This window comes from Oncorhynchus tshawytscha, linkage group LG12, assembly GCF_018296145.1.
Source record: "Oncorhynchus tshawytscha isolate Ot180627B linkage group LG12, Otsh_v2.0, whole genome shotgun sequence".
Classification (NCBI taxonomy): domain Eukaryota; kingdom Metazoa; phylum Chordata; class Actinopteri; order Salmoniformes; family Salmonidae; genus Oncorhynchus; species Oncorhynchus tshawytscha.
This window is the reverse complement of record NC_056440.1, coordinates 38,603,513-38,616,506: the sequence shown is the minus strand read 5'-3', so window position 1 is coordinate 38,616,506 and position 12,994 is coordinate 38,603,513. Positions and strand designations below refer to the sequence as shown.

The 12,994-nt window shown below is 39.9% G+C and overlaps 1 protein-coding gene across 1 annotated transcript in view; it reads left to right on the top strand.

Moving 5' to 3' along the window:
• LOC112264110 (transient receptor potential cation channel subfamily M member 3) overlaps nt 1-12,994 on the top strand; it is a 139,149-nt gene that overhangs the window by 88,012 nt on the left and 38,143 nt on the right. Inside the window, exons 15-16 of the mRNA XM_042331099.1 lie at nt 1,034-1,063; nt 10,174-10,466. Coding sequence (XP_042187033.1) covers nt 1,034-1,063; nt 10,174-10,466 — 323 coding nt within the window. The remainder of the gene's footprint in view (nt 1-1,033; nt 1,064-10,173; nt 10,467-12,994) is intronic.

Sequence of the window (12,994 nt, the reverse complement as noted above, 5' to 3'; positions counted from 1 at the left end):
GCAATGAGGCAGGGATCGCTGAGATCCTGGTTGAAGACAGCAGAGGTGTAATTGGAGGGCAGATTGGTTAGGATGATATCTATGCTGTGTTTATGGGCACCCTCATAGATGTGTAGATTGTGTGTAGATTGATGAGGAAAAACATGTTTTGAATCAATTTTAGCATAAGGCTGTAACATAACAAAATGTAGAAAAAGGGAGATGGTCTGAATACTTTCTGAACGCACTGTATGCATTTCCAGACTGGTCTCAAAGAGGTAACATAGTAAAAGGAAATCCGGGACACTCAAATTAGTATGATATGTTACGTTTGGTATTGTTACATAAGATAGAAGGTTAAGGCAAAAATGAAGGAAGTGTTGTTGGTCAAGGTGGATGGGTGGGCATATAATGCAACCGTCTAGTAACCCCAAGGCCGCTTGTTCAAATCTCATTACAGACAACTTTAGCATTTTTAGCTAATCTTTAGCATGTTAGCTAACCCTTCCTCTAACCCTAACCTGAACCCTTTTATCTAACCTTTACACTAAGCCTAATCCTAACCTTGACCCCTAACCCTAACCCTTATCCTAGCTAACGTTAGCCAGCTAGCTAAAGTTAGCATTAGCCACCTAGCAACCCCTAGCTAACGTTAGCAACAACAAATAGCAACAACAAATTGGAATTCGTAACATATCATATGTTTTGCAAAATTGTAGCATATTGTACGTTTGCAAATTCAAAAGACATACAAATTCCAATTCGTAACATGTTGTACAAATTGCAATTCTTAACCTATCATACAAATTGTATATGAATACATACCAAACACAACATAACATATCATCCTACATAGAGTATTTCACTTTTAAGTGTAATATGAAGTGCTCTGAGACCAGAATGGCATTTCTCTCTGTATTTGAACACTTGGCCTTGTGAGTGTGTGTAAGTGGGTCTGTCTGTGTTCCTTTATGGATGTGCATATTTTTTTATGTGACGAATTCCCCTTGACGGTGTTGATTTCTCAATGACCATGTTTTTGTTACCTTTCCAGCCCAAAGCCCTGAAACTGCTGGGGATGGAGGTGAGTCTGGGTTACAACATGGTTATTATTTGGTTACAGTTTGGTGTATTCCCCTGGTTTGCATAATGAGTGCCTGGTAACCCTTCATTTTACAGCACGGTATTTACTAGGTAATAACTAGGTAAATAACTAGTAACAAAAAGTAAATACATGTTAACAATTTAGTCCCAAATGTAATTACCTGGAACCAAGTAAGTAAGTACTACATGCTTAATTAGTGTAAAACGGTAAAACGAAGCTGTCTGTTTCCAGGTAGATACAACGTAGTTACTTGTGAAATACCACCACATTGGATGACTCCATCTCATGAAGACAACAGCAAATATGTCTGTGATCTTACCCTTTTGTTTCATGGGACCACCTTCACACTTACAGGGTAGGTACAAAGTAAGGGCTTTAAAATGAAGCCGTTGCTAATACCATGTAAGTACCCCATACTTACAGGTCAACAAATGATTTAGTCAAATGATTGTGTAGACATAGTGTACTAAGTCATTTTCCTGAAGTTACTAGGTATTTACAGTGCCTTCACAAAGTATTTACACCCTGTGACTTTTTCCACATTTGTTGTGTTTACAGCCTGAATTTAAACTGGAGACCTTGTCAAAGTGGAATTGTGTTTTTCAAAAGGTTTACAAAAATTTTTTAAAAAATTAAAAATAATGAAAAGCTGCAATGTCTTGATTCAACCTCTTTTTCTATGGAAAGCTTAAATAACTTCAGGAGTAAAAATCTGCTTAATAAGTCACATAATACGTTGCCTGGACTCACTCTGTGTGCAATAATAGTGTTTAACGTCATTTTTTGAATGACTACCTCATCTCTTTACTCCACACATACAATTATCTGTAAAGTCCCTTAGTCGAGCTGTGAATTTGAAACACAGATTAAACAACAAAGATCAGGGAGGTTTTCCAATGCCTTGCAAAGAAGGGCACCTAATAGTAGATGGGTAAAAAAAGCAGACATTGAATATCTTCTTATGGGCAGGACGGTAGCATCCCACCTGGCCAACATCCGTTGCAATTGCAGAGCGCGAAATTCAAAAATGGCAAATTCAAATATTTAACATTCTTGAAAATATGTGTGTTATACATCAAAATAAAGCTTAACTTGCTAATCCAGCCGCTGTGTCAGATTTCAAAAAGGCTTTACGGCGAAAGCAAATTATCTGAGGACAGCTCCCCGCATACAAACACATGAAAATCAGATTTCAACCAGGCAGGTGCGCCACAAAAGTCAGAAATAGCGATATAATTAATGCCTTACCTTTGAAGATTTTCTTCTGTTGGCACTCCAAAATGTCCCAGAAACATCACAAATGGTCCTTTTGTTCCATAAGGTCCTTTATGTCCCAAAAATGTCCATTTATTTGGCATGTTTGATTCAGAAATACACCGGTTTCAACTCGCCCAACATGCCTACAAAGTATTTAATAAGTTACCCTTAAACTGTGTTCCTAATCCAACCTCAGGTACCTTAAAACGTAAACAATCGATCAAATTTAAGACGGAATAAACTGTTTCTAATACCGGATAAAAACAATGTGAAGCACGCTCCAGTTCACGTGCACCAAAACAGTAGAGTCCACCTGGAGTGACACTTACAATGAACATCCCTACTTCTTCATTTCTCAAAAGAAAAACATTTAACAATTTCTAAAGACTGTTGACATCTAGTGGAAGCCATAGGAACTGCAACCAGGTTCCTAATAATAAGGGTGTCCCATGGAAACCAATTGGAAAATCCTATGCCCTCAAAAAAAAATCCCATGGATGGTTTGTCCTCGGGGTTTCGCCTGCCATATCAGTTCTGTTATACTCACAGACATTATTTTAACAGTTTCAGAAACTGTAGAGTATTTTCAATCCAAATCTACCAATTATTTGCATATCCTAGCTTGTGGGCCTGAGTAACAGGGAGTTTACTTTGGGCACACTTTTCATCCAGAGGTGAAAATACTGCCCCCTACCCAAGAGAGGATATCCCTTTGAGCATGATGAAGTTATTAATTACATGCTGGATGGGGTATCAATATACCCAGTCACTACAAAAATACATGCGTCCTCCCTACCTCATTTGCCAGACAGGAATGAAACTGCTCAGGGATTTCACCATGAGGCCAATGGTGTTACATAAACAGTTGCAGAGTCTGATGGCTGTGATAGGAGAAAATTGAGGATGGATCAACAACATTGTAGTTACTCCACTATACTAACCTAAATGACAGACTGAAAAGAAGGAAGCCTGTACAGAATAACAATGTTCCAAAACATGCATCTTGTTTGCAATAAGAAACTAAAGTAAAAGTTGAAGAAATGTGGCAAAGAAATTAAATTTGCATCCTGAATACAAAGATTTATGTTTGGGGCAAACCCAACACAACACATCACATAACACTCTTCATATTTTCAAGCATGGTGATGGCTGCATCATGTTATGGGTTTGCTTGTCATCAGCAAGGAATAGGTCATTTATTAGGATAAAAATAAATGGAATAGGTCTAAACACAGGTAAAATCCTAAAGGAAACCTTCAGTCTGCTTTCTAACAGACACTTGGAGAGAAATTCCCCTTTCAGCAGGACAATAACATAAAACACAAGGCCAAATATACACTGGAGTTGCTTACCAAGATGACATTGAGTGTTCCCGAGTGGCCTTGTTACAATTTTGACTTACATCGGCTTGAAAATCAATGATCAACAACCAACTTGACAGAGCTTGAAGAATAAAAAAAAATGTTTTTAATTGATTGGACAATCAAGGTGTGCAAAGCTCTTAGGGAATATCCCAAAATACTCACTGCTGTAATCGCTGCCAAAGATGATTCTAACATCTATTAACTCAGGGGTGTGAATACTTATGTAAAGGAGATATTTCTGTATTTCATTCTCAATAAATTAGCAAAAATGTCTAAAAACATATGGGGAATTGTGGGTAAATGGGTGAGGAAAAAAAAATAGTAAATCCATTTTGAATTCAGGCTGTAACACAACCAATGTGGAATAAGTCAAGGCGTATGAATACTTTCTGAAGGCACTGTGTGTTGTAACAGGGCTGTAAAATAAAGTTGTGTCTGTTTCCAGGTAGATGACAGCAAATCTGTCTGTGATCTTACCCTTTTTTTTACATGATACCATCTTCACTCTTACAGCGTAGGTACGGTGTGAGAAGGCCATAAAATGAAGCTGTTCATATTACCATGTACATACCAAATACTTTCAAGTTAACTACAGTGCAATTTAAAAATGCGAACATTTCACGATGAAGACAAGCACACATCTCAGAGTGAAGCTTATTTATTGAGAATCAACCAGAGGTAAGTAGAAGCACATTGTATTAGAACAGAGGTTTGGAAAGCGTGAGGTGTGCCTCCCCAAGGGGGCGCCAGAGAGTTTCAGGGGAGGCGTGAAAGGAAAGCCAAGTCTAACCGTCTTCGGGTCTCTAATAATGAACAAATATTAGGCCTGTTTCTTGCTACAATGGCAGGGAAACACGAGTATACACAAACTATGCATAAATAAAACATTTCCACAAGCATATTATCTCCTAACAAGACAGTATCTAAACACTCAAAAGAGCTAGATACAATCTGTACAAAAACAAGCTAAGTTAGAAAATTAAGCTAGCTAGCATACTAACACACAATGCAATAACAATAGCGATTCGTTAGCTTAAATTAACTAGCGTGCCAGCAGAGTGTTGGAGCTAGAATAAACATATAAAAACATAATTCTGATATAAATCACTGCATGTACTTAACTCTCCAGTTTTCGAATTTGGTTTTCAAAGTAAAAGTCTGCAGTAAAACGCTATATATTTGATACGAAATCAACATAATTTTTTGTCTTGCATATAGTGCACAATGTTGCATTAGTATGCACAATTATACTTACATTGTGAGAAAATATCAACAAAAATGTGTATATGTTTTTAAAATGTTTCTACTGTGATGTTTCTACTGTGACAAATTTTCAAAATGATGTTACCCGGAATTGACTCGTTAGTGTTGCTATGAATACACTAAGCTAGCTACTTTTCAATGTCACCAGAGATGTGGACAAAAAAAGCCAATTTTTAGGGCGGAGACATCATTATATCCAAATCTCTTATGTCACCAATGATGTACAAACTCACCACAATCCATAGCCATCCTTCTTTTTATAAAAGATGGCATCATCTGTTGATTATCATACCGGAATTAAAAGATTGCTATTTATGAACGTATTAGCCTTCCATTCAAATGAATGGTGTTTAGCCGGCAGTTTGGTTTCTACATAGATATAAATGCAGTTCACTTTTGTTGTGGTGCTAACTTGTATGGTTACATGATTGTACATTAATACAAATGTGTTTCTACTGACCTCTTGTTGATTTTCATTAATTGAACTTGAAATGTTCCCACTTTTATTTTGCACGGCAGTAAACTTGAAGGTATTTGATATTTACATGGTAATATGAACAGCTTCATTTTACAGCCCTCTTATCCCCGTACCATGTAAGTGTGAAGCTAGTAGCACGTAACAACAGGGTAATATCACAGACAGATTTGCTGTGGTCTTTGTGGGATCTATCTGGAATCTACCTGGAAACTTGCCACTTAATTTTACAGCCATTACAACATACTTACCTAGTAACTCCAAGAAAATGATGTGGTACATTATGGGCTCCCCAGTGGCGCAGCGATCTAAGGCACTGCATCTCAGTGCTAGAGGTGTCACTTCGATTCCAGGCTGTATCACAACCGGCTGTGATTGGGAGTCCCATAGGGCGGCGCACAATTGGCCCAGCCTAGTCCGGGTTTAGGCTTTGCCGGGGTAGGCTGTTATTCTAAATAATAATTTGCTCTTAACTGACTTGCCTAAATAAATAAAGTAAAATTAAATTAAATTAAATTAAATAAAAATAAAATAAAATAAATAAAGGTTAAAAAAATGTCTACACAATAATTTGACTAAATCCTAAAGAGTGTTAGTTGACCTGCAAGTATCTGGTATTTACATGTTATTAGCAACGGTTTAATTTTACAGCCCTCTTACCTTGTGCCTACCCTTCAAGTGTGGAGGTGGTACCATGAAACAACACTTTTCACTTTTCATAAAATAATTATGTTAATTAAACTCTATTATTGCTCACAGAGTGAGTCCATACAACTTATTATGTGTCTTATTAAGTACATTTTTACTCCTGAACTTATTTAGGCTTGCCATCACAAAGAGGTTAAATAATAATTGACTCAAGATATTTCAGATTTTCAATTTTAATTAATTTGTACACATTTCTAAAAATATTATTCCACTTTGACAATGGGGTATTGTGTATAGGTCAGTTATTACATTTTAAATTCAGAGTGTAACACAACAAACTGTGGAAAAAGTCAAGGGGTGCGAATACTTTCTGAAGGCACTGTACATACCTAGTAACTAGGAAAATTACTTGGTACATTATGTCTACACAATAATTTGACTAAATCATTAAGAGCATTAATGACCTGCAAGTATCTGTTGTTTGCATGGTATTAGCAATGGCTTCATTTTAAAGCCTTCTTACCTTGTATCTACCCTGTAAGCGAAACAACAGGGTAAGATCACAGACATATTTACTGTTGTCTTCATGAGATGGAGTCATCCAATGTGGTGGTATTTCACAAGTAACTACATTGTATCTACTTGGAAACAGACACAAGTTCATTTTACCGCCCTTTTAATATAAACATTTATGGTAACTGAAGGCAAAGTCCATAGAAACAAAGTGACTTGAAGGTATTAATGTGGTAAGTGCAAGGTAATAAATCAATATAACATTACATACAGTGGGGAGAACAAGTATTTGATACACTGCCGATTTTGCAGGTTTTCCTACTTACAAAGTATGTAGAGGTCTGTAATTTTCATCATAGGAACACTTCAACTGTGAGAGACGGAATCTAAAACAAAAATCCAGAAAATCACATTTTTAAGTAATTAATTTGCATTTTATTGCATGACATAAGTATTTGATCACCTACCAACCAGTAAGAATTCCGTCTCTCACAGACCTGTTAGTTTTTCTTTAAGAATCCCTCCTGTTCTCCACTCATTACCTGTATTAACTGCACCTGTTTGAACTCGTTAGCTGTATAAAAGACACCTGTCCACACACTCAATCAAACAGACTCCAACCTCTCCACAATGGCCAAGACCAGAGAGCTGTGTAAGGACATCAGGGATAAATTTGTAGACCTGCACAAGGCTGGGATGGGCTACAGGACAATAGGCAAGCAGCTTGGTGAGAAGGTAACAACTGTTGGTGCAATTATTAGAAAATGGAAGAAGTTCAAGATGACGGTCAATCACCCTCAGTCTGGGGCTCCATGCAAGATCTCACCTCGTGGGGCATCAATGATCATGAGGAAGGTGAGGGATCAGCCCAGAACTACACATCTGGGACCACAGTCTCAAAGAAAACCATTAGTAACACACTATGCCGTCATGGATTAAAATCCTGCAGTGCACGCAAGGTCCCCATGCTCAAGCCAGCGCATGTCCAGGCCCGTCTGAAGTTTGCCAATGACGCTCTGGATGATCCAGAGGAGGAATGGGAGAAGGTCATGTGGTCTGATGAGACAAAAATAGAGCTTTTTAGTCTAAACTCTACTCGCCGTGTTTGGAGGAAGAAGAAGGATGAGTACAACCCCAAGAACACCATTCCAACCGTGAAGCATGGAGGTGGAAACATCATTCTTTGGGGATGCTTTTACCAAATATTAAGTTCTGCTTTTCTGATGTATCAAATACTTATGTCATGCAATAAAATGCAAATTAATTACTTAAAAATCATACAATGTGATTTTCTGGATTTTTGTTTTAGATTCTGTCTCTCACAGTTGAAGTGTACCTATGATAAAAATTACAGACCTCTACTGTAAGTAGGAAGTAGGAAAAGTAAGTAGGAAAACCTGCAAATCGGCAGTGTATCAAATACTTGTTCTCCCCACTGTATATGTTGTTACTACAGTAGGTATGTGTATAATAAGTACCTAGTACTTACTTATAACGTCCTCAATACTAAACTTTGATACTAAAGGGGACTACTACAGTGCATTCGGAAAGTGTTCAGACCTCTTGACTTTTCCATATTTTTTTTAAATTACAGCGTTATTCTAAAATGGATCAATGGATCAATTGTTGTTTTAATTCCTCATCAATCTACACACAATACCCCATAATGACAAAGAAAAAACAGGTTTTTAAAAATGTTTAGCAAATGTATTACAAATAAAAAAACAGACATATCACATTTATATAAATATTTAGACCCTTTACTCAGCACCTTTGGTGGTGATTACAGCCTCGAGTCTTCTTGGGCATGATGCTACAAGCTTGGCACACCTGTATTTGGGGAGTTTCTCCCATTCTTCTCTGCAGATCCTCTCAAGCTCTGTTAGGTTGGATGGGGAGCGTCGCTGCACAGCTATTTTCTGGTCTCCCCAGAGACTCTGGCTCCGTCTGGGCCACTCAAGGACATTCAGAGACTTGTCCCGAAGCCACTCCTGCGTTATGTTGTCTTGGCTGTGCTTAGGGTTGTTGTCCTGTTGGAAGGTGAACCTTCGCCCCAATCTGAGGTTCTGAGCGCTCTGAAGCAGGTTTTCATCAAGGATCTCTCTGTACTTTTCTCCGTTCATCTTTGCCTCGATCCTGACTAGTCTTCCAGTCCCTGCCGCTGAAAAACATAACAACAACCATCGTAAGGATGGTGCCAGGTTTCCTCCAGACGTGACGCATGGCCAAATAGTTTAATCTTGGTTTCACCAGACCAGATTAAAAAAATTATCATGGTCCTTTAGGTGCCTTTTGGCAAACTCCAAGTGGGCTGTCATGCCTTTTAACGAGGAGTGGCTTCCGTCTGGCCTCACTACCATAAAGGCCTGATTGGTTTAGTGTTGCAGAGATGGTTGTCCTTCTGGAAGGCTCTCCCATCTCCACAGAGGAACTCTGGATCTCTGTCAGAGTGACCATCGGGTTCTTGGTCACCTCCCTGACCAAGGCTCTTCTCCCCTGATTGCTCATTTTGGCCAGGCGGCCAGCTCTAGGAAGAGTCTTGGTGGGTCCAATCTTCTTCCATTTAAGAATGATGGAGGCCATAGTGTTCTTGGGGACTTTCAATGCTGAATAAATGTGTTGGTACCCTTCCCCAGATCTTTGCCTTGACACATTCCTGTCTCTGAGCTCTACGGATATGTCCTTTGACCTAATGGCTTGATTTTTGCTCTGACATGCACTGTCAACTGTGGGACCTTATATAGGCAGGTGTGTACCTTTCCAAATTATCTCCAATCAATTGAATTTAACACAGGTGGACTCCAATCAAGTTGTGGATACAACTCAAGGATGATCAATGGAAACAAGATTCACCTGAGCTCAATTTCGAGTCTCATAGCAAAGGGTCTGAATACTTACAGTTGAAGTCTGAAGTTTACATACACCTTAGCCAAATACATTTAAACTCAGTTTTTCACAATTCCTGACATTTAATCCTAGTATAAATTCCCTGTCTTAGGTCAGTTAGGATCACCACTTTATTTTAAGAATGTGAAATGTCAGAATAATAGTAGAGAGAAGGATTTATTTCAGCTTTTATTTCTTTCATCACATTCCCAGTGGGTCAGAAGTTTACATACACTCAATTAGTATTTGGTAGCATTGCCTTTAAATTGTTTAACTTGGGTCAAACGTTTCGGGTAGCCTTCCACAAGCTTCCCAAAATAAGTTGTGTGAATGTTGGCCCATTCCTCCTGACAGAGCTGGTGTAACTGAGTTTAGATATCAGTTGAATGAGATATAGAAGTTATATGGAAATACCTGAATAAATATTGGAATAAATGTCAGAATATCCTAAGCAAGCAGACAGACATTAAACACCAAGGCCTTTTCACAGTTCTCAACTCTCAGTACTTTCATGCCATGGTACTTCATCCATCTCTCCAAGGCCTTAGCCAGTGTGAATTATATTACATGATCACACTCTCTCTAAATGTATGTTTGTCTCCCTCGATGGGCAAAGGCTGAGCATCACATCCAAAAACCCATGAATCCATGTCTCTGCTCTCGTCTTGTGCGGCCTGAGGCAGGATGACATGCCGATCCGGAGGAGTCGCCAGAAGACTACACGTAAGCGAGAGGAGGAGGTGGACATTGACCTGGACGACCCTGAGATCAACCATTTCCCCTTCCCCTTCCACGAGCTGATGGTGTGGGCCGTGCTGATGAAGAGACAGAAGATGGCGCTGTTCTTCTGGCAGCACGGGGAGGAGGCCATGGCCAAAGCCCTGGTGGCCTGTAAGCTGTGCAAGGCCATGGCCCACGAGGCCTCCGAGAACGACATGGTGGACGACATCTCACAGGAGCTGAACCATAACTCCAGGTACTATAGACCACAAGACACATACACATAGAGCTGAAAAGAAACACACACGTAATCAGCCAAGCAATCACACATAATCGTTTGTAGAGTTTGCCACACAGACACATCTGCATACCCACAACTGAACATACCCACATGCACAAGCACACACACACACATGCACACACACATACGCTCGCTCGCACACACACACACACACACACACAAACAGTCATTCATCCATACAGCTGTCATAGAAATTCTTACAAAGGGACACTCAAAGTCATTCATAAATTAATCATTGTTTATTTGTCAGGACGCTGTAGAGGTTCCAACCAACTCAATGCACCATAGTGCACATGTCAATCAGGAGCTCTGCCTGGGCAATCCCAGCAGATGTTTTTACACAAACAAGTTATATTTGCATGATGTAGCATAATTACCTAATCATTACCATTTTGTTTCATTCATATGACCGACCAATACTGGTTCATAACATGTGACAGACCAATACCTCAGAAGCTTCTTATCTCTAAGCTGAGACATTGAAACTGATGAATCCTTAATTCGTTCTCAAAAGAAAGTCTGGGCGTACTGCCAAATTGCAGCTGCTGATAGTCAGGAACCAATATACTCAGTTAGTTAGGAAAGCTAAGGCTAGCTTTTTCAAACAGAAATTTGCTTCCTATAGCACTAATTCCAAAAGGTTTTGGGACTGTAACGGCTTTCTTCCATCGAAGGAGAGGAGGACCAAAATGCGGCGTGGTTAGAGTTCATGATTTTTAATAAGAAAACTAAACATGAACCCAAAATAACAAATGTGGCAAAACCGAAACAGTCCTATCTGGTGCAGAGAACACAAAGACAGGAAACAATCACCCACCAACCCCAACGCAAAACAAGCTACCTAAATATGGTTCCCAATCAGAGACAATGACTAACACCTGCCTCTGATTGAGAACCATATCAGGCCAAACATAGAAATAGACAAACTAGACACACGACATAGAATGCCCACCCAGCTCACGTCCTGACCAACACTAAAACAAGGAAAACACAGAAGAACTATGGTCAGAACGTGTCAGGGACACTGTAAAGTCCATGTAGAATAGGAGCACCTCCTCCCAGCTGCCCACTGCACTGAGGATAGGAAACACTGTCACCACCGATAAATCTACGATAATCAATCATTTCAATAAGCATTTTTCCATGGCTGACCATGCTTTTCACCTGGCAACCCCTCCCTAAATCTGGATCCCTACAAATCAGCTGGGCTAGACAATCTGAACCCTCTCTTTCTAAAATTATCGGCCGATTACTAGCCTAGTCAACCTCTCTTTCGTATCGTCTGAGATCCCCAAAGATTGGAAAGCTGGTGCGGTCATCCCCCTCTTCAAAGGGGGAGACACCTTAGGCCCAAACTGTTATAGACCTATGTCCATCCTGCCCTGCAGTAAATAAACAGATCACCGACCATTTCGAATCACATAGTAACCTTCTCCACTATGCAATCTGGTTTCCAGCTGGTCATGGGTACACCTCAGCCATGCTCAAGGTCCAAAACTATATCATAACCGCCATCGATAAAAGACAGTATTGTGCAGCCTTCTTTATTGACCTGGCCAAAGCTTTCAACTCTGTCAATCACCACATTATTATCGGCAGACTCAATAGCCTTGGCTTCTCAAATGAGTGCATCGCCTGGTTCACCAACTACTTCTCAGATAGAGTTCAGTGTGTCAAATCAGAGGGCCTGTTGTCCGGACCTCTGGCAGTCTCTATGGGGGTGCCACAGGGTTTAATTCTCGGGCCAAATCTTTTCTCTGTATATATCAATTATGTCGCTCTTGCTGCTGGTGATTCTCTGATCCACCTCTACGCAGACGACACCATTCTGTATACATCTGGCCCTTCTTTGGACACTGTGCTAACAAACCTCCAAACGAGCTTCAACTCCTTCCGTGGCCTCTAACTGCTCTTAAATGCTAGTAAAACTAGGTGCATGCTCTTCAACCGATTGCTGCCCACACCCTCCCGCCTGACTAGCATCACTACCCTGGATGGTTCTGACCTAGAATATGTGGACAACTACAAATACCTAGGTGTCCGGAAAGACTGTAAATTCTCCTTCCAGACTCACATTAAGCATCTCCAATCCAAAATTAAATCTAGAATCAGCTTCCTATTTCGCAACAAAGCCTCCTTCACTCATGCCACCAAACATACCCTCGTAAAACTGTTTATCCTACCTATCCTTGACTTCGGCGATGTCGTTTACAAAATAGCCCTCAACACTCTACTCAGCAAACTGAATGTACTCTATCACAATGCCATCCGTTTTTGTCACCAAACCATATCCTACCCACCACTGTAACCTGTATGCTCTCGTTGGCTGGCCCTCACTACATATCCATTGCCAAATCCACTGGCTCCAGGTCATCTATAAGTCTTTGCTAGGTAAAACCTTGCATTATCTCAGCTCACTGGTCACAATAGCAGCACCCACCCATAGCACACACTCCAGTAGGTATATTACACTGGTAATCCCC